We start from the raw sequence: 21,249 nt of genomic DNA, 5'->3' as shown, positions 1-21,249 counted from the left end.
TTGCTGCAAAACAAGAAAAAAATAGGTGTATGAAACAGAACAAAGAGACAAAACTCCCTGGCATGGATTTTACAAGATGAATGCTTCTGAACTGAGTTTCTGTAGTATTCAGTATGATACAGAAGAGGATGAATGGGGGGGAAAGTGACGAAGCTAGCAACAGAGACTCGATGGGAAGCTGCAAAGAAAAAAACAGCGGCATGGCATAGGTTTTTTAATATGGTCTCATCATTAGTATAGAAGAATGCAGGCACTTGTCCCAAAGGTGCTTTTTCCAAAATGCAGTTGGGCTTTCTTGTTTTTTTTTTCCCTTTGAAAACTTTGCTTCTTAATTAAGAAGCTTCTTCAGTTTTAAATTGAAGAAGCTTCTTGGATGAGAAGTGAAACGTTTTCAAAGAAAAAACAAAATCCAGTTGCCTTTTGGAAAAAGCACCTTGGGGACAACCATGACTTGGATGACTAAGAATCCCCATAGACAATGCAGGCACTTCCTCTACAACTTAATGTTCAACGCAAGAAATAATGGGAAAATAGTGAATTGGAATTTGGGGTAAACAGGAAGAATGCATTCTTTTCAGTTATCTTTGGGAGAAAAGTTAAAGTTTAGGAAAGTTGTTTTTTGTTTGGCTATCCTAAGAACCATGGATTGGAGTTGAAGGCAAAAGATACATTGTACCTGTGTAAATAAATAATAGGATATTTATAAAAAAACTATTGATTGCAGAAATTTATCCCAAGTACCAGAATTTAGAAATATATTGTCCATTCTCAGAGATCTACCATTTGGTCCTGAATTCCTCCAGAGTCATAAATAATTATGCAGTAAATAAACTGAGGCATCAAAGTAGATTTAATAATAACAATAAACAAAAGAAAGCCAGTTTGGTCTAGTGCAGGGGTAGGCTGGCTCAGGAATTCTGGGAGTTGAAGTCCACGAGTCATAAAAGAGCCAAGGTTGCCTACCTCTGGTCTAGTGGTTAAGGCACTAGGCTAGAAAGCTGGAAACTGAATTTGTAGTCCTGCCTTAGGCATGAAAGCCAGTTGGGCCAGTCACGCTCGCTCAGCCCAACTCACTTCCCAGGTTTATTGCTATGGGGAAAATAGGAAGAAGGTGTTTTAGCTATCTTGCGTTTTCAATCTGGCATTTCTTAAGGTGAATTAGGGTATTAAAAAAGAAAATACAGGGAAGGAAATGCCATTGGGTGGCATCCAATCAACGATTGGATGGTGTTGAGAAGGGACCTCCAGATGGTGATGGACTCTAAGGTCATCCCCTTGGACAGTATTGTCCCACAACATAAACTTCCAAGTTTTTCATTTACACTTCGACTCCACCCTTCAGACAAACTCACCACCACCATGGAACGTATCAAGTGGTGGAAGCTCCCTAACAATGAAACAGTTGATGGACATCATTAGACCTCTTCCTGTAGCTGTACTTTGCAAGAGATATATGGGACAGGTCACTGCAAGAATCCGGGAGAGCGCAAAGGAACCGTAAGTGTGACCAAATCAGGGTGATGTTTTGTGGACAAGTAGATCTGGTGGGGGAACGAGGATGTCCAACATACAGTGAAATCTAAGAAAGCTGCCATCAAAGACTGGTTACGATCCAAGACCAATACCGACAGCCTGCTACCACCAGTTTAATTCCACTGCCAAACGGGCCATCAGAACTGTAAAATTTGAACACCAAGGACCCTGCAATATGACGGGAATAACACAAAGAACAAAAGAAATGCCATTGGGTAGAAAGTATTTATCTTGCATATGTCCATCAATCTCTACAAGTTATGATGGAATGTTGGTTTACTCATAGAGATAGGGAGTTACATAGTTTTTATTTCCTGCTTGTTGGAAACAAAGCAGGTGGTGGTGTTCTACTCTGGCAAGGCTGCTCTTAATTACAATCTCTCTCTCTCTCTCTCTCTCTCTCTCTCTCTCTCTCTCTCTCTCTCTCTCTCTCTCTCTCTCTCTCTCTCTCTCTCTCTCTCTCTCTCTCTCGGATAGCTTGCAGATAGTAAAAAAATAAATATAGGAACAACTAAATTTTAAATGCTATGTTTAAAACTAGACCCAAGGAATGAACGACATTATACAGGCCTTCATTCTTGAAGCAGCTTCACAGAATGCTCTTCCATGATCTCTAAATCTTCTAAAAACTGCCCAAAGGCACATCCCGTTCTTGTGGGAGACCTCTTGAGAGCATATTGTCCTCACATGGCTTCTGCCACCTCAAAAATCATGCAAGAATGGGGTGTGTTTTGAGAATAAGTGTTGGGTATTGGTGAATGCTGGTGTGTCACCCAAATGTCATATCACCTTTGAAATGTTTGTCATAGGTTTGCCATCACTGATGTGCATAACTACAGTCAAAAATCAATAATAATCATGTTTGACTCACAATGCAAATTTATGTAAGCCAGTTTATATATGTGTGTTAGAAATATTTCAAGGTAGATTTCCAGTTTGAAGTGCGCATCTGCAATCTGTCCCTTGCAAACTGAGAAAAATACATTTTTGACAGAAACTGAGTTTATTTTGTTTCATAACTTGCTATTAAAAATGCTGAGAGTATTGTGTTAATAAAACCCTAAAGATTGAAGTTAAAAATCTGGGTTCTGTAAAAATAGTAAATCTCTTACCACAAGGCACAAAAATCTTACTGAAAATAAAAGCAGCTCTATATTGTTCTTTGTTTGACCTAACAAGCTTTTCCCTTCCAAAGGCTAGGAATATAAGCCCCTTTGCTTTCTTTAATCAGAATCCTGTTGGGAGCCTTTCAAGAGAGCAGGACATTTGTAGGGAATTTTAGAAGATAAAATTCATCTTAAAAGGCTTGCAAAAGTTTCTTCCTTCTTTCTTTCTTTCAGAAGTTTAGCTCTTGAAGTTTCTTCCCAGTTTTTTTTTTTTTTGCCCTGCCACATTTTGGAATTATCCTGCTATGACTGTGGAAAGTAATAGTGAGCTTCCATCAGTCTTTTCACAGAAGGAACACAACATTATTGCAGCATACTTGATCGCAGCAGGTATGAACATTGAATGTATTTGGTTAAGAAAATATTGGGGTATTGCACTTAATAAAAAAATTATCACTTCATGTTTTTCAGCTTTAATTAAACATAAGCAAAGAAATGTGAAGTTTGAAAATGGATTGCTATTATTTGGATTTGAAGGCAAAAAGTACTTTAGAATACCCAGTGATATGCAAATAGCCTCTATGTGCAGCTTTTTAAATCAAGTACTTTTTTCAGGTTGAGATTGCTTTAAGGCATTCCAGATAAATTCTGCTTTTGCTCCTTAATACACTCTGAAGCCCTTTTTTGCTTTCAAAATGGAAGTTCTGCACACTCTAATCTTTATAAGTCTTCCATAGTCCCTTAAAATCTGGGCAGTATAGTATCTCAGTGATGGAAAAACCTGTTTTGCATGCAGAAGTTCTGTGTTCCTGGCAGCTCTGAATAAGGGGCTGGAATTCCCCTGCCTTTAGGGCTAATACCTGTAACTAAGACAATACCTGATACTTTGTAGAGCAACTTCTTGGATTTTAATTTTAAACCCATTTAGCTAGATGTTAACATAGTTGAGTTCACTGAAACTTGCTTTGATGTAGACCTATCTAATACTATACTAAATTAAATGTATCAAGTTAAGCTAATATTTAAAGAAAGAAATGGTGCATATGTTTGGGATTAATAAAATGTTGCGGATGGGAGCTTTTCCCCTCAGAGAAACAAATTCAAATTAAATAGCAAGATTGTTGGCTTTCAGTCTTAGGTATTTAACTCCCATCCATTATTCCTGTCAAAATGCATCTTTTAATTAGTCACATTTGCAGAACTGACTGTTTCATAGATTAGATGATCATATTTTAAGCTAATATGTTGTCAAACCTAATTCTTATGGTTAATTTATGATTCACGGTATAACCCAGAAAATTGGGATGACTAAATGTATGCTGTAAACACATCCTGTCTAATTCATATTGTATTCTCCCATATTTTGGTTTTGTGATGGGGGTAGAGATGGAATTCTACTATCCTCTTTGAGTTGATACCAGTAAAATTTGAATTAAGCAATTAATCAGTAGTAACATTGTATTCATGAACAATAACTTTTTTTTTAATTTCCATAATGGGATCACAGAGTATCATGTTGGCTAATAGTTCCCAATTTTAAAATGTGTGGATTTCAACTTCTAGAATTCCCCAGCAAGTGCGTAAATGGATTTCTGCCCATAAATTATGTTCATTATTTTTTAATTTTTAACATCTAAATGGGGCTGGTGATAAAATATCTATTTAACACTGTTCTTGCTTTACTCAAGCTCAAGCATAATGTGTATAAACTCTAACTGGATTGGTTCACATATGATAAGACATCAGTTACAATTAAAAATCATAATTGTTGGGTTCAGGAAACATCGCCAAGTCAAAGATTTTAGTATTGTGTGTGAATTTAGCCTATTTTTAATTATTGGTAACTATGAATCAGTTGTTGACTCTTGATGACTGCTTGGATTAGTCCCTGCAGTTTCCTTGGCAAGGTTTTTCAGAAATAGTTTGCCATTGCCTTCTTCCTAGGGCTGACGGGAGATCACCCAGCTGGTTTTGTGCCTAAGTAGGGACTAAAAGTCACAGTGTCATTCATGGTTTCTAACCTGATGTCTTCACCATTATGTCAACCTGGCATGAAACTAATGCTTAATTAAGTTTTTTTAAAGGATGATGATGAGATGATGATTGTTATGTCCTGAGCCTTGCAAGCAGGCTCGGGGCATTGCAGGCGGTCCCGGGCAGGTGCAAGCTGCCCGGGACCAGACAGGCTGTCGCCAGTGCTTGTGCACATGCGCAAGTGCTGGCGCGCGAAAAGTAACACATTGACCCGGGAAAGTCCTATAAAAGGAGGCTGCGAGTTGTGGGCTTTTGCCGCCATATTCCAATGTAAGCTGAACTGAAGAATAAAGGTTTCCTGAGAACTACAACTGCTTCTCGTGTCTTACCATTTCGTGACGGACTCAACACTGGCGACGAGGATGGGATCGCCTTACATCAAAGAAGAGAAGGTGTAAGCTTACCCGAGTGAGTCTGGAGCGGCAGGAACGGCGTTGACTCGGCAGCTACCCGCCAATCCAGCGTGCATTCGGGGGTAGGCTGGCTGATAGACCCTTCCTGATACGAAATGGCGAAGATTGGAAGGCTTTCGGAATTCGACGTCTCACATCCAGAGAGGTGGGAGTCCTACGTAGCCAGGGTGGAAAACTACCTCAAAGTGAACCAGGTGAGGGAAGAGAGCTTGAAGGCTGCCACCCTGTTGTGCGTTTGCAGTCAAGACGCATTGAAATCGCCGAGAACCTCGCAGCACCTGTTCCTTTAGAGTCTGTCAGCTACGCAGATCTAAAGAAGTTACTGAAGGAGCACTTCCAACCCAAGATGTCCGTCATCGCGTGGCGCCACACCTTCGAGCAGAGGGATCAACGACCCGGAGAATCGGCCAAGGAGTACATCGCCGCACTGAGGAAAGCCGCCAAACATTGCGAGTTCAAGGACCTCGAAGAACGACTGAGGGACCGATTTGTGTGCGGGCTAAGGCATCGAGAGTTACAACAGAGACTTTTCGCCAAGGAGAACTTGTCTTTCCAAGATGCCTTGAGAGAGGTCACCGCAGAAGAAGCATTGGGCGGCGCCATCAAGAACATGCGGCCGATCAGAAATAGTCCAGATGCTGCATCCGTGCACCAGGAAGAAGTCCAAAGGAACTCCGAGGAGGATCCGGACGAGGAAGTGGACCGTCTCCACCCCACAAAGGAAGGGAAACCAAGAGGAAGCTCTTCAGCTCTCCCCAAGTGCATCGGTTGTGGAGGTCGCCACAAGAGAGTCGACTGCAAGTTCCGCTCCGCTATCTGCTGGGCGTGCGGAAAACAAGGACACATTGCAGCTGTGTGCCTGGGCCATCAGAAGGTACAACCACAGGAAGAATTGCGCCTGAAAGGTACCAGGGTCCCCAGCCAGAATAGGGTGGGGTTTTGCACTTCGCAAAGAAGCATCTACAGGACAGGCACACACAAGCCCATTAAGAAAAAGCTGTCACTTAAGGTGAAGCTACAAGGGGTTCCATTAACTATGGAACTGGACACGGGGTCTGCACTTTCGATCATTTCTATGCACACATTTAGGAAGATTTGTTCCGGCAGTGGAACCCAGGCAAAGTTGAGGCCTTCTGACATTGTGCTAACGGATTTTCAAAACTCCAGAGTGTGTGTTAAGGGGGAGGCCACCCTTAACGTACAGTATAAGGATTTTGAGGGTCCACTAGACCTACTAGTAGTAGAGGGTGATCGAACGAGTCTCATAGGACTCGAGTGGTTTGAGGCCTTGGGGATACACATCACAGGGCTCAACAGCCTACAAACACTCGACCTACAGGAAGTCTGCAAAGAATTTGCAGACGTTTTCAGCCCCCAGCTGGGCACATTCCAAGGACCCCCTGTGTCATTAAAGTTAGACCCCACAGTCATTCCCATTAGAATTAAAGCAAGAAGGGTCCCTTTTACTTTAAAGAGTAAAATTGACACTGAGTTGGACAAACTGATCCAACAAGGAATTCTAGAACCTGTTGACTCCAGTCCATGGGAGACCCCCATTGTCACGCCTCTTAAGGCAAATGGGGACATTCGCATCTGTGCTGATTACAAATGCACTCTAAATAAGGCATTGCTGAAAGGCTAAGGGCTGTCCTGTTAAGGTTCAGGCAAACGGGACTCAAACTCAAGAAGGACAAATGTAAAATTGGGGTACCTTCTACTGAGTTTCTGGGGTTCAAAATTGATGCTGCTGGGATTCATCCTGCTGAATCCAAACTAAAAGCCATTATGCAAGCCCCTAGGCCAAAGTCTAAGGCCGAACTACAGGCTTTTCTGGGCCTTCTGAATTTCTACAATTCCTTTCTTCCACATAAGGCTAGTGTAGCTGAGCCTCTTCACAGGCTATTAGACAAACAGGCAGTGTGGCAGTGGTCTCAAACACATGAGACTAGTTTCAATGAGGTCAAGGCCTTGTTCACTTCTAACAGTGTACTTGCGCACTTCAATGAGTGCCTTCCTGTGTGCATCGCTTGTGATGCTTCCCCTTATGGGGTGGGTGCTGTACTGAGCCACCTCAGGGCTGATGGAACTCAGGTTCCTGTTGCATATTACTCCAGGACATTGTCTTCAGCTGAGCGCAACTATGCTCAAATAGACAGGGAGGCCTTAGCTGTTGTTGCTGGAATTAAAAAATTCCATGATTTTTTGTATGGAAGGCATTTCACGGTCTTCACTGACCATAAGCCTTTGTTGGGACTGTTTACCACACGTAAACAAACTCCCCAAATCATCTCCCCCAGGATGCTCAGGTGGTCTATCTTTTTGTCTGCATATGATTTTTCCCTACTTCACAAGGCTGGAAAGGAAATGGGCCATGCTGATGGCCTCAGTAGATTACCCCTGCCGGTAATAGAGGCTGACCCGCGCCAGCCATCAATATTCTCTCCATTCAAGCCTTGCCCGAGTCCCCCCTGAATGCCAGGGATGTAGCCGCTGAATCAGGCACAGATCACACACTCTCACGTGTCCTTTCTTGGGTTTTGTCTGGATGGCCTGAGCACTGTCCTAGTCCTGAGTTTCAGAGTTTCTGGTCTAAAAGGAACGAGTTGTCCACCTCTCAGGGTTGTCTGCTTTGGGGAAGCAGAGTTGTCATTCCCACCTCAATGAGGACTAGGGTCTTAAATTCCCTCCACGAGGGTCATCCTGGCATTATACGAATGAAGGCTCTTGCCGCAGCCACTTGTGGTGGCCAGGTGTAGACAAAGACATAGAAGCTAAGGTGCATGCTTGTCAACGCTCACGCCCTGAAATGCCCCAAGCTCCTGTGCATAGATGGGAGGAAACACTGTCTCCATGGTCTAGGGTGCACATTGACTACGCTGGGCCCTTTCAGGGTCAATTCTTCTTGGTCCTCGTTGACAGCCATTCAAAATGGCTTGAGGTTGTACCTGTCTCTTCCACCACCACTGCAAAGACTATTCAGGTACTGAGGGGGATTTTTGCTGCACACGGGCTCCCAGACGTCATTGTGTCTGACAACGGCCCTCAATTCACTTCCTCCGAATTCCAAGCTTTCTTGCAGGCTAACATGATTGTCATGCCACTTCTGCACCTTTCCACCCGTCCACCAACGGTATGGCTGAACGCATGGTTCGCATCACCAAGGACGCCTTGAAGAGGCTCACCTACGGGGACTGGCATCACAGGTTGGCTGACTTCCTCCTTTCTTATCGCACCACACCGTCCACTTCTACAGGGAGAAGCCCAGCTGAACTTCGTTGGGGGCGCAAACTGACTACCAAGCTTGACCGGTTGCATCCGGACAGACTGCCTCCTGCTGTCTCACACCCCAGGGCACCTAGGCAACTACTTGTGGGTGCCCCTGTTTGGACTCGTAATTATGGGCCTGGTCATACATGGGTCCCCGCATCTATATCCAGGGTCACAGGTCCTCTATCCTACGAGGTATCCCTGGACAACGGTCGTGTCCTGCGTCGGCACATTGACCAACTTCGCCCTAGACGGGACCTTCCCGCTGACACTCCTGGGTCTTTTCCAGGGGGGAGGGGGAGCCCTTTGGGCAAAGGGAGGGGCATGGAAGGATGCCCATTATCAATGGGGAAGCCACAATCAGCCCATCCTGAGATTCCGCAATTGCTCCCAACAGGAAGTCAGGGAGCAAAACTAGAACCCAGGCATCAATGCCTACTCCAGCCAGGGAGTCACCCCGGGGGCATGATCACTTCTCACCCGCATTACCCAGTACTCCAGTCAGAGAGAATACCTGGGAGCATCCCAACAATCCATTCCCTGCAAGAGAGTGGCACACACTCCTCCTAGTTGGCCTGACTTCAACCCTGTCCTTAGAAGGGGGCAAACACACAGGGAGTGGTCGAGGAACCAAATCCCGACCACAACACCTCTGACTACACTCAGGGGACAACTGAGTTTTGGGACAGTACTGAAACCCACACAAGCCCGGACACAGAACGGGATTCAGGGGATAGATAGCCTCCTGACAGGTCTTGGACAGACCTAGGAGGTTCTACAGAAATGCCCAACAGTGACAGTCACTTAGAAGGGCCAGAGAGCCTACAGCTAGGCGGGACAACCAGGTCATACACTGGAAGAAGCCCTGGCCTGATGAGCCCGGTGGGCAAGCAAGCAGGCCAGGCATTGGAGCACAGTCCTTGGGAGTCACCAAGGCATAACAAGGGGAACAGACACACATCACCCCTCAGTCAGGGGGTACCTGTCAGACACCCAGAGCTTAGGAGGTCACAGAGAGCAAGGAAATCTCCTAAGTACTTAGAGGATTACATAACACTATTGGCTAAACAGAGCCAGTAGAAGGGTAGAAACACTGAGGCAACATGGAGGGGAGCAGAGCATTGTACTAAGAGTGGGTTGTGTATTATTGGCATTGGTCATAGTTTTAGCCCGGGGGAAAGGGGTGTTATGTCCTGAGCCTTGCAAGCAGGCTCGGGGCGTTGCAGGCGGTCCCGGGCAGGTGCAAGCTGCCCGGGACCAGACAGGCTGTCGCCAGTGCTTGTGCGCATGCGCATGTGCTGGCACGCGAAAAGTAACACATTGACCCGGGAAAGTCCTATAAAAGGAGGCTGCGAGTTGTGGGCTTTTGCCGCCATATTCCAATGTAAGCTGAACTGAAGAATAAAGGTTTCCTGAGAACTACAACTGCTTCTCGTGTCTTACCATTTCGCGACGGACTCAACAATGATGATGATGAGATGATGGTGACGATGGCAACAACAATAATGATGATCTTAGTCTCTTTGTAGATAGTATGAAACTCAGATTAGGTCTATTAAGACTAACATTTCTAAAGTTTATTCCCCATTTTTTATCTTTTGACAGGAATCATAAGTCTTCTCAGTAATATTGTTGTTTTAAGCATCTTCATTAAATTTAAGGAACTTCGAACACCAAGCAATACTATTATCATTCACCTGGCTTTTACGGATATTGGAGTGAGTAGTATTGGTTATCCCATGTCTGCAGCTTCAGATCTGCATGGAAGCTGGAAATTTGGCTACTTGGGTTGCCAGGTAACTTGAGTATTACAACAATGGATCACATTACACATATTGTATGTAGCCCTGTTCAAATAAGTGTTCAGAAACAGATAACAAAACAAACTGTTGCTAAGTGTTTCTACCAGTTCTTTTTAGCATGAACAGTTGAACAACACATCTCTTTCCATTAGTATGTTTGTGGCAAAAAAACACAAAACACTCTTCTGTGAACTACTACTAAGTATCTGTGAGCTTTGGTGCTAGAAAGAAATCATTACCAAAAGACAAGCAAATCCAAAGAAAAAATTAAATTGTTGAAAATATATTCCTTGGTCCATAAATTAAAAAGACAAACTCTTTTCATAAAAAGGATTATTTAGGTGGACCTAAATTAAATACATTACATATTTACAAACAAAATTATATTATTAATTATTTTAATAATTAATAATTATTTTATTTGAGAGGTTGGGGTTTGTTTGAGGAAGATACATATACAGTAGAAGAGGACTGTTTGTTAATATAGCATAGCAAGCACCTTGCTCACCACCTAACTCTTAAGTCTTGGCATCTCTTCTTAAAAGAACTGAGTAATGGGGAATATCAAATAAAAAAACAAAACTAGATAGAGTAATTATCTAACCTGTCTCCTACTTTAGAAGGAATACATTAATATACTTTATCCCAACAAATGTGTGCTGACATTCCACTTTGATTAAATTGAATTAGGATTGTAGAATTATTAATTTTTTTTAAAAAAAAATAGCATTATGATCAGCTCTATTTCTACAATACTTTGTCCCAGAGATATTGCTGGGAACTCTTAAAGTTATAATCCCAACATATCTGCCAAGTTTCAGGAAGTTATCTTATTTTTCTATATATTATAAACGTGTTGTATCTATTTTGCTTTTAAAATACTACCCAAATTATTTCTCTAGTAGCTGAAAATGAGTGTGCAAGTTAATATCACAATTGTCGCTAGATGGCTGTCTTGAGTAGCACAGTAAAAACATTTTTGTTTCTAACTCTTCCTTGAAACTAGGGGCAGCTGATTGTGACAACCTCGTGGAGAAACAGCATGGTCCAAAGGCAGAATATATGCTTTGTATTCCAGTGGTCATGAATGCAAACCCAGTAACTCCTGTTAAAAGAATTAGGGCTTAGATTATAGGAAAGGCCTCTTCTGAAGTATTGTTGACAATAAGAGAAGGCAAAACTGAGCTCTACATCAGTGGTTCTCAACCTGTGGGTCGCCAAACAACGCAGTCTGCCATTTTCCCCCCCTTTTCCTTAGCTGTGCTACTCCCTTTTATTCTATTGGCTTTTGAAAGCCAATAGAATAGACTCTCTTGAATACAGTCTAATTCTATTGGCTTTCAAAAGCCAATAGGAATTGTCCAGGCTGTCTCTGTCCTGCTGAGCCCACCAAAATCCCATTCTGCAAACAGTGCTGCACCAGTTGTGTAGTCCTCGACTTACGACTGGTTGAGTAGTCCTCGACTTATGACCCGTTGGGGGTCGCGGCATTAAAAAGGTTGAGAACCACTGCTCTGCATGTTCTCTTCTGTTACCCAATGAACAGGAAGCCCTGTCTCATTGTCTGGAGGCTGCATGGGTCTGGATGAGGGAACAGACTCAGATTCTATCCTGCCAAATAGCTGTGGGCTTTTGTTTCCCCTCTCCCAATCTTAGAACTTAATTATTGTTAGCCTTAGATGGGATTGTACTCTTTACCTCAAAATTAGCACACAATGTGTGCATCATTTTGGACTCCTGCTTGAAGGGTAGCAGTTTTGGCTAATAAGATCTTTGTCCAGCTACATCTAGTGTGTCAATTCTGCCTACTCGTAGATTGTGAGGTCCTTCTAATGGTCACTCACAGTTGGACTATTGCAATGTGTTCTACGTGGACAGTCCATGAAGACCACCTGGAAACTACATCAGATCTTAAATCCACCAACAACATAACTTTGGGCATGTGTTAGTATACCAATGTGATATCAGTTCTATAAGATCACACTGATTGCAAGTGAGCTTCCATTTGCAATTCCAGGTGCTGGTTATCATCTATAGAGTCCTTCATAGCATAGGGTCAGGTTATCTGAGGGACTGCCTATCTCCCATAAGATCAGGCAATGTTAGTGTATTTTGGGTCCAATTGCTGTGGATATAATTTACTTGGACTTCAATAAGGCATTTGGTAAAGTAGACCACAACCTACTATTTGATAAGATAGAAAAATGTGGGTTAGACAGCATCACCACCAGATGGATTCGTAGCTGGCTGACTGGCCATACTCAGCGTGTGGTCCTCAATGGAACTGCATCTACATGGAGGGAAGTGTATAGTGGGGTGCCCCAGGGCTCTGTTCTGGGCCCAGTGCTCTTCAACAACTTCATCAATGATTTGGATGAGGGGATAGATGGGAAACTCATCAAATATGCAGACGACACCAAGCTGGCAGGAATAGCCAACATTCCAGAAGATAGGCTTAAGATACAGAAGGATCTTGACAGACTTGAACATTGGGCACTATCTAATAAAATGAAATTCAATGGTGAAAAACATAAGGTTCTATATTTAGGCAAGAAAAACCAAATACGCAGGTATAGGATAGGTGGTACCTTGCTCAATAGTAGCAACTGTGAGAGGGATCCTGGAGCCCTAGTGGACAATCACTTAAATATGAGCCAGCAGTGTGCTGCAGCTGCCAAAAAAGCCAACACAGTGTTGGGCTGCATTAACAGAGGGATAGAATCAAGATCACATGAAGTATTAATACCACTTTACAATGCCTTGGTAAGTTCACACTTGGAATATTGCATCCAGTTTTGGTCACCATGATGTAAAAAAGATGTTGAGACTATAGAAAGATAACAGAGAACAGCAACAAAGATGATCAGGGGACTGGAGGCTAAAACATATAAGGAACAGTTGTTGGAATTGGGAATGTCTAGTCTAATGAAGAGAAGGACAAGGGGTGACATGATAGCAGTGTTCCAATATCTCATGGGCTGCCACAAAGATGAGCAGGTCAAGCTATTTTCCAAAGCACCTGAAGGCAGGACAAGAAGCAATGGATGGAAACTAACCAAAGGGAAAAGCAACCTAGAACCAAGGAGAAATTTTCTGATAGTTAGAACAATTAATCAGTGGAACAACCTGCCTCCAGAAGCTGTGAATGCTCCAACACTGGAAGTTTTTAAGAAGAGACTGGACAGCCATTTGTCTGAAATGGTATAGGGTTTCCTGCCTGAGCAGGAGGTTGGACTAGATGATCTCCAAGGTCCCTTCCAACTTTATTATTATTATTAACCAGTGCTATTTATAAGGATCCAGAAAGTGTGCCTTCTGTGTTGGCACATACCTCTAGAATAATATCCATTACAGATAAGTTTGGCTTTTATCCTGAGGATGTTCTAGGAACCTTTAAAAAGTTACTGTTTTCCCAAGCCTTGGGACAGGACACTTGTGGAGCCTTATTTGCTGTATATTCTAATATTAGGAATGTGCTTATCCAGACACACTTTTCATTATTTTCAATGTTTACTCTTCCACATTCAACGCCCCAGTTTTAATAAAATAATAAAATAAGTAAACAGAATAACTCAGTGTTAAGCTTGGCTTTACTAATTAGCTGAAAATTATAATGGGGCATTAAGCAAATGGATCTTCCTGTAGATATCTGTGTAGAAGAAAAAATGTTTCTTGATGATTGTAAAAAAAGAGCCTAATGTTAGACTTTTGAAAGCAACCAATATTATTTTTAAACATTTAAACCATGTATTATTTCTTAAATTCTAGATTTATGCTGCTTTAAATATCTTCTTTGGAATGGCAAGCATTGGTTTACTTACTGTTGTCGCCATAGATCGTTACTTGACAATCTGCAAGCCACAAATAGGTATGATGTTCGGTATTCTGCAATAAAGGCATACCGTGTTTCAGTATAGATTTTGGTGATTTGTTTTGTGGGAAATCCCATATTTTGGAACTCTATATTATTTGAATTTATACTTTTGTAGTAAAGTATAAATCTCATGAAAGTTGAGTTTGACTCTTGCTGAATTTCATATCCATTTTTATGACAATAATGTTGAAATGGTTTGGCATTACTTTTTCCAGAATGTTTTTGGTCTACTTGTATTATCTGTTGCTTGTAGATAACAGAAATAGTTGTAGAAACAAAACCTGTAAAAAATTGCTCTTTTGAAAACATACTTGGTTAATTTTGCTCTTGAACTTTGGAGGATTACATAACAAAACCTACCTCTGTTTTGATTTCAGAGATAATAAGTTTCTTTTTTATTTTTTTCCTATTTCTTAACTGCCCACACTCTTAATTGTGTGAATGACTGAAGATAGAGCAAGAAGTCAGAGGGTATAAAAAATTGGAAGTGTCAGAAAGAAAACAGTTATAGAATTGAGCATTGGCTGCTATTATAGAGTAAGAACAGGCCAAGGAATCTGGTTCTGTAAATATCAGAGTCCCTGCAAATATCTTAATACTGAATTGCTAACATCCCTGAAGCACCTGACCTAAATTCTTTTATCAATGGGAAGCTCTGATAACATGCTTCACATCATTAAGAAGTCAAGCACTGTAATCTTCGAGCATTTTAGAAGATTAGAACAATGTATGAAGGCAGCCAAGTGCTATGTTTGGAAGCATGGTCACCTTTTGAGCGAGAAATAAAGGTTGAAGAAGTTATGTTCTGTGCAGGCAGAAATTAGCTGGGAATATAGAAATAGCATTGGACTTGTATGCAGCTTCCCATGCTTTACAGCCTCTCTAAGTGGTTTACAGAGTCAGCAAATTGCCCCCAACAATCTGGGTCCTCATTTTACCGACCTCAGAAGGATGGAAGGCTGAGTCAACCTTGAGCCGCTCAGAATTGAATTCCTGAAGTGAGCCATGAGCTAGCCTGCAATACTGCATTCTAACTATTGCGCCACCACGGCTCTTATAATATAAATATATTTATCCATTTCCCTTTTCATAAATACAGATTTTGTAAATACTAATCTAATTGTAACTGTTGTAACCATATTGTGAGAGTACCTCTTATGAATAGGTCAATTGCATCAAAAAAATTTTTTTAGGCATCTGTAGTTTACAATAGACTGGAATCAGACTGTAAAGCTCAGGATGTTGATAGGGACAAAAATCGTATGATTGTTTTGCTCTGACCCCCTTTTTATACTTAGTTTAGGAACATGATGAAGCAATTTGCTAAACTTACACCCTAGTTTAGTCAATGTTTAGTTGGAAGACTATCAAGCAATTATTTATTAAATATAGCACAATGAAAAAACATTAACAAATGGGTATTTTTTTAAAATATAAACTATCTGGAGGGAACCAGGTTAAAAAAAGATTCTTTCAGAATATAGTTAGGGAAATGTTCTCAGCAACTTTCTCAATTTTTTAATCAATGTTTGTAATGTGTGTATGGTCATATCATATATCATATCATACTATAAACACACAAAGTATAAGTATGCAATTTTCAATGAGGGAAGTTAGTTGCTTAGATGTCGTATAGATGTGAACATGAATTTAATGTCTGAGTAGTTTGATTTGTGTATTTATAAAATTTTCATTGTAACTTTTGTATTCTTTGCTTTCGAGTAGTAAAGTACAAATGAGAGGAAAGAATAAATAGTGATGATGTTTGGTTTGCCAACAGGTAACAAACTAACTACTCACAACTATATTGCCCTGATTTTTGCTGCCTGGACCAATGCAGTCTTTTGGGCCTCCATGCCTTTGGTAGGATGGGCAAACTATGCCCCAGATCCAACTGGAGCTACCTGTACCATAAACTGGAGAAAAAATGACACGTATGTTCTTTTTATGGTGAAGTAGAACATTCACGATTATAATTTTGCACTGTTATAATATCACTGAAGCTTTAAAACCCTAAAGATTTGAACAAGCATTGAACAGTTTGGAAGGAAACTACAGTCTTATAAATCACTCAGGGAGAAAATTTCATCCATAATGGTTAAATCTGATACAGCCAGGACACAAGAGGACTACCAAGAGAAATTTGGGTCCATTTATTGTTTTCTGATGAATAACTAATGACGTATTTATTTTAGTATTAACCTTACGTCTTGAAGAAAAGAATATTTATATAGGCTGGAAACAAAAGCCAACATAATATGTCTAACTCTTAGCAAGGCTCAGTAAAAAAGGCCAATGGATAAGCAGAAGCAATAAAAAAAGCAGAGAGTCCTTAACAGGTGTGAAATTTGGGTAGCTCCTGCTTTCACAGACAGTTGTGTTAGATATGGATATAGGCTCAGCAGAGGCAAATGGGTAGTGTCAACTGATATAAGTACAAAAGTGTGGAGCTTGCATTGGGATCCCACAACGCATGTTTCATTATTTTGGAGTAACTGTGGCTAGCAGTGGACACTTCTGAATCTTGCACATATTTACTTGGGAGCCTAATGATAGAATTTCTACTGAGTGAGTACTGGATTACTGCCTAAACCACTTCAATAAATAGCTATGTTTAGAATATTAACTATCAACCAATCCATCTACTTAAGTTCCACATAATTTTAGAACATCCTCAGGTATTTGTGTCAATACTACCAATAAAGAAAGTTTTTCAGTCATCTACTTGGTCTTTTTCACTTTCAGATCCTTTGTTTCTTACACTATGTCAGTAATTGCTGTCAATTTTGTCATCCCCTTATCCATCATGTTTTACTGTTACTACAATATCTCTCAAACTTTGAAGCGATACACCAGGAATACTTATATAGAAAGCATCGAGGTAGATTGGTCAGATCAAGTTGATGTTACAAAGGTAAGGTCATGATGTAAGAATACCTTTTTTCTCCCACAGAATTATTTTGTGTATGATGCCGAATATACATCATGTTCTCTCTCTCTCTCTCTCTCTCTCTCTCTCTCTCTCTCTCTCTCTCTCTCTCTCTCTCTCTCTCTCTCTCAAAATCAGACAAAAATTAATATTACTTTAGGTAAGAAATATAAACATTCTCATGAAGATCATTTGCGCTTGACTCTTTTATGTTTTTCTATCTCATACCTTCTTTGTATTGTAAATTCTTCACATCATTCTATTTTTCTTCATTGTCTATTTGTGATGTGGCTTACATGGGATATACAACATTTATATGTAATACTGTTATGTTCACACCAAACACATATGTATGCATGTATGTATTAGGGGGAGGAAACCAGTTTTTAGATAAAAGAATAACCTATACTTAGCACATCCAATAACCAAAAACTTTGTGAATAGTAATTTAGATTTATTTATTATTTATTTGTTAAATTTATTTCCACGTATCTCTCCATGGGGCTACTTTAGGTGGCTTACAACAATAAAAAGGAAGAAATGAAAAGACTGTAAACAGAATGGAAATAAAATAATAGAACAATTAAATAAACAATGAAAAAGAACACAAATCAATAAACAAAAAGATGGTCAGGTGGAGAGCAAAACGGGGGAGGTGGAGAATGCCATCAGTCTAGCAGCCACTTCCAGTGTGGAATCACCCCATCTGGTCCCCAGGCCAACCAGAGAGCCAGGTGTTCAGGCCCTTGTGGAAGGACAGGAGGGCAGCGGTGTCAAACTTGCAACGTTGCATGATGTGTCGCGATGTATTGCGACTTTTTTCCCATTGCTGGCAATGGGGTGGGCGCGGTTTTGCTATGATGCATCCAGCCCATGGGCCGGCAGTTTGACACCCCTGCCTTAGAGGGTAAGATGTTCCAAAGAGCAAGCGCTGCTAAATGGATACTAAATATGCCTGTCATATTTTCTAAGTGTGCTCATTTTCAAAAAATTGTTATGGAAATATTTGAGCTTAATGTTTGCAATCAGTCATATGTGTGGAAATCATGTGTTAGCAGATCTTTGTAATATGGGTGAGATGTATAACTATGCAAGTGCGAAGAAAGAAACCACAAAAGTATTGAGACAATACCAACTATTTGTGCTCCAGTTTGTTGAGTTCTGATTTACAATTTCTTGAGAAACCAGCATACAATACAGCCACCCAGAGTCACTTTGTATAGTGAGAGGGGTCGCATAATAAATAAATCAACAAACAAGAAAGCAAACAAACAAAGCTAGGGAAGGGGATCAGGCTTAAACAAATTGGCATTTAGTTTATAGTCTCAGATAAGAGACATCAAGCAATACCATTTAAGCATAAAAAACAGGCTTCACAGTAAGGCATTTAGAAAGCTTTATGTATAGATTGCAAAGAATTAAAATTGTAGAATTTAACACTAAATTCTAAACTTAAAAAATGTATGCTTGGACAGAGGAAAAGTTGGAAGAAGAGACTAAAAGTTTATTTTCCCCACACTTGCATGGAGAAACAATTCAGGGCAATGCAGAACATTTTTGAGAGCTGTCCAGGCATTATACTTGGGAAGAGAAAAAAAATGAACTTGGCTACAGGACTGAATAACAATAAGAGCAAAGGAGAAGAGGGAGGGAGGGAGGGAGAGAGAGAGAGAGAGAGAGAAAGAAAGAGAGAGGGGGAGGGAGGGAATAAATCTTGTGGGCAGAGGTTTGTATGATCTTGTAGCAGAACTAGCTCCTCCCTCTCCACCCGCTTTGTTCCATCAAGAAATGGTGGCTGTAATTTTTGTGTGTCCTTGGATAACATTTAGAATTACTTAAGTCAAAGCTTGTGTTACCTGAGGTGGCCTGCAAATTGAGATATAAGGCCATATGGAAATTCTCTACAACATACTTTCTTAATTAGCACAGATTATAACTTCTGCTTCTATTAGGAGTGCTATAATACAGTATATCTGGAGGACGTAGAAAAAAGAATGACTAGGCCAGGGGTAGGCAAACTTGGCTCTTTTATGACTCATGGACTTCAACTCCCAGAATTCCTGAACCAGCATGGCTCAGCTTGGAAACCTCTCCCTTTCCCCTCAGCATGGCTGGCTCAGGAATTCTGAGAGTTGAAGTCCACGAATCATAAAAGAGCCAGGGTTGCCTACCCCTGGACTAGGCAGAATGCAAGTTCGAGGAAGAAAACAAACTGATACTTAAGACAGAATTAACACAAATATTAAGGAGTTACAACATTTTTGTTTTTGTTTACAGATGTCTGTTGTCATGATTTTGATGTTTCTGTTGGCTTGGTCTCCATATTCTATTGTGTGTTTATGGTCTGCATTTGGAGACCCAAAGAAAATTCCCCCCACCATGGCAATCATAGCCCCATTGTTTGCAAAATCATCTACTTTCTATAACCCCTGCATTTATGTGATTGCAAACAAAAAGTAAGTGGCTCTATTGCAAGATGGGGTGGGCATGATAGAAGAGGGAGACATGAGTTTTATGTAGTCCTGGAGAATGCAATATTTTTAAAGATAAGGAAACCAGTGTGGTTACAAAGTTTGAACTGGAATAGGTTTTCTTTGTAACTATATGATATTAAAATAGAATTTTATCATTGATTGTAATTGTGTATTGATTATAATTTTGCATTTATCTCACTACTTGCAATTCCCTTTCTTCCAGCACCATACACTATGTAGACTTAGCTGGTGACTAATATAACATTTCATGCAAATGATTAAAATGTGCTAATAAAAGCCTATCAACAAATTAGTTAACTATAAAAATTACACATTTTAAGCGTTCTTTGTTAATGGTGAGGATTACACATTTTTAACAAAGTTCCACGAATTGCCATTGTTGTCCAATTGCCAAGCCAGTGGCCTATTGCTGTTCTCCTTTTTCTGCCTGCCATTGTCAAGCAAACTATCTGTGATAAAAGCAAGGGAAGAAAATACTTGCCCATTGCCCCAGAAGTTAGTATGGATTAGGTCCAGAGGAAGAAGCATGAGAATAAGCAGTAGCAAAGGTACAGGTATCAGATTTGTAGCAAAGATCTTGACAATGACCCTATGGCAGTAAAGAATTAGAGATTAGACAAAATATTTCTTCCTATGTTGCCTGGATCTTCTGCTAATATTTTTTTATCAGACACTTAAAACATTTCCCCCTCTTGTAGGTTTCGAAATGCCATCCTTGCATTAATCCAATGTCAAGTACAACAAGAGGTAACAATCAACATCTTGCCAATGCATTTATCTCAAAGTACAATTGCATAAAGATACAGCTTTAAAGCCTATCCACTCATCTTGTTTTTTGCCTTGCAAAGAAAGTTAGAACTACTTCACATGAAACTATGTACTGATGTATAATAACTTTGTCGTCTGCTGATTCTATTTGACTTTATGGTTACTATGTGATACTAGAATGATGCATACACCATGTCTTTTGTTTCATATGAGACTCAAGGTTTCTGGAATCCAATTCTCTGCTTTACTGTACTTGCATAATGGTTCTTTGGATTATACTATGAATATATATACCTAAAACCAATTCTACATTAGTGTGATTAGTATAGTTGAATAATTAATACATGAGTATTTTTTCAATAGTCACTATTCAATTTTGAAATGTAAACTGCTTCAGTGAGAAATCCACTAAAAAGTGTAATAAAGTTTTCTCTTTCTATTGCTAAAAACATTCAATGACCCTGGGGGGGGGAAAAACATTTCTTATACCTTCTGTTACTAATTTTTGTTTTTTGCAAAGTTATTGTTGCCAAACATATTAACGTCTATTAAAAGAAATGTTTAAAATAAAGCAATTGTTGGAGAACTAAGCAAATATTTGCTTTAGAAATGAATAAACGGTTTAAGTTTCTGTCAATAGGTTACTCAGATTTGTTAAATGATCATTTGTACCATCGGCTACTTAAAAAAAATTGCTTTTCTGTACATTTTTACCAGTATCTTTAAATTACAGATCTGCAATTGTTGTTTAAAAAGTAATAATGTAATTTTTAAACAACATATAGTAAATAATAAAGCAATTTGGAGATCCAAAGACTTCCACTTCAAGCCTTTCCTGCATTATAGTCATCTTAGCATAGTGTAGTTATTCAAACAACAGAACTGAGTTTTTAGAGGAATAATTATACTCACTATATCAGTGTTAATTTTAAATTGCACTTGCAATTTTTAAAAAAAATTGTAGTACCTAACTTCTTTTTTCTAGTAGTCTTGCTTTCAAGATGGATATAATTTTACTAATAATGCAT

At 40.1% G+C, this 21,249-nt stretch overlaps 1 protein-coding gene across 2 annotated transcripts; it reads left to right on the top strand.

The window, feature by feature from the left end:
* The first annotated feature begins 2,781 nt into the window (after nt 1–2,781).
* Nucleotides 2,782–20,858, top strand: RRH (retinal pigment epithelium-derived rhodopsin homolog). Of its 2 annotated transcripts, XM_039338352.1 has the most exons (7): nt 2,782–3,029; nt 9,959–10,149; nt 13,924–14,023; nt 15,810–15,963; nt 16,775–16,943; nt 19,236–19,414; nt 20,152–20,858. In XM_039338352.1, exons 1-7 carry the CDS (start codon nt 2,945–2,947, stop codon nt 20,249–20,251), a joined length of 978 nt encoding a protein of 325 aa, XP_039194286.1. In that variant the 5' UTR covers nt 2,782–2,944; the 3' UTR covers nt 20,252–20,858. The 2 variants fall into 2 exon arrangements, with proteins under 2 accessions (XP_039194286.1, XP_039194287.1); XM_039338353.1 differs by lacking the exon at nt 19,236–19,414.
* Nucleotides 20,859–21,249: the final 391 nt, after the last annotated feature.

Source organism: Crotalus tigris, unplaced genomic scaffold (assembly GCF_016545835.1).
Source record: "Crotalus tigris isolate CLP2741 ecotype Arizona unplaced genomic scaffold, ASM1654583v1 scf7180000017695.2238764, whole genome shotgun sequence".
Lineage (NCBI taxonomy): Eukaryota > Metazoa > Chordata > Lepidosauria > Squamata > Viperidae > Crotalus > Crotalus tigris.
The sequence above is the reverse complement of the archived record's forward strand: the minus strand, read 5'-3'. Positions and strand labels throughout refer to the sequence as shown.

Coding starts and splice junctions, on each gene's coding strand:
- RRH (XM_039338352.1), top strand. CDS start 2,945: ATGACTGTGGAAAGTAATAGTGAGCTTCCATCAGTCTTTTCACAGAAG. Junction 3,030..9,958: donor AGCATACTTGATCGCAGCAG/GTATGAACATTG, acceptor ATCTTTTGACAG/GAATCATAAGTCTTCTCAGT. Junction 10,150..13,923: donor TTGGCTACTTGGGTTGCCAG/GTAACTTGAGTA, acceptor CTTAAATTCTAG/ATTTATGCTGCTTTAAATAT.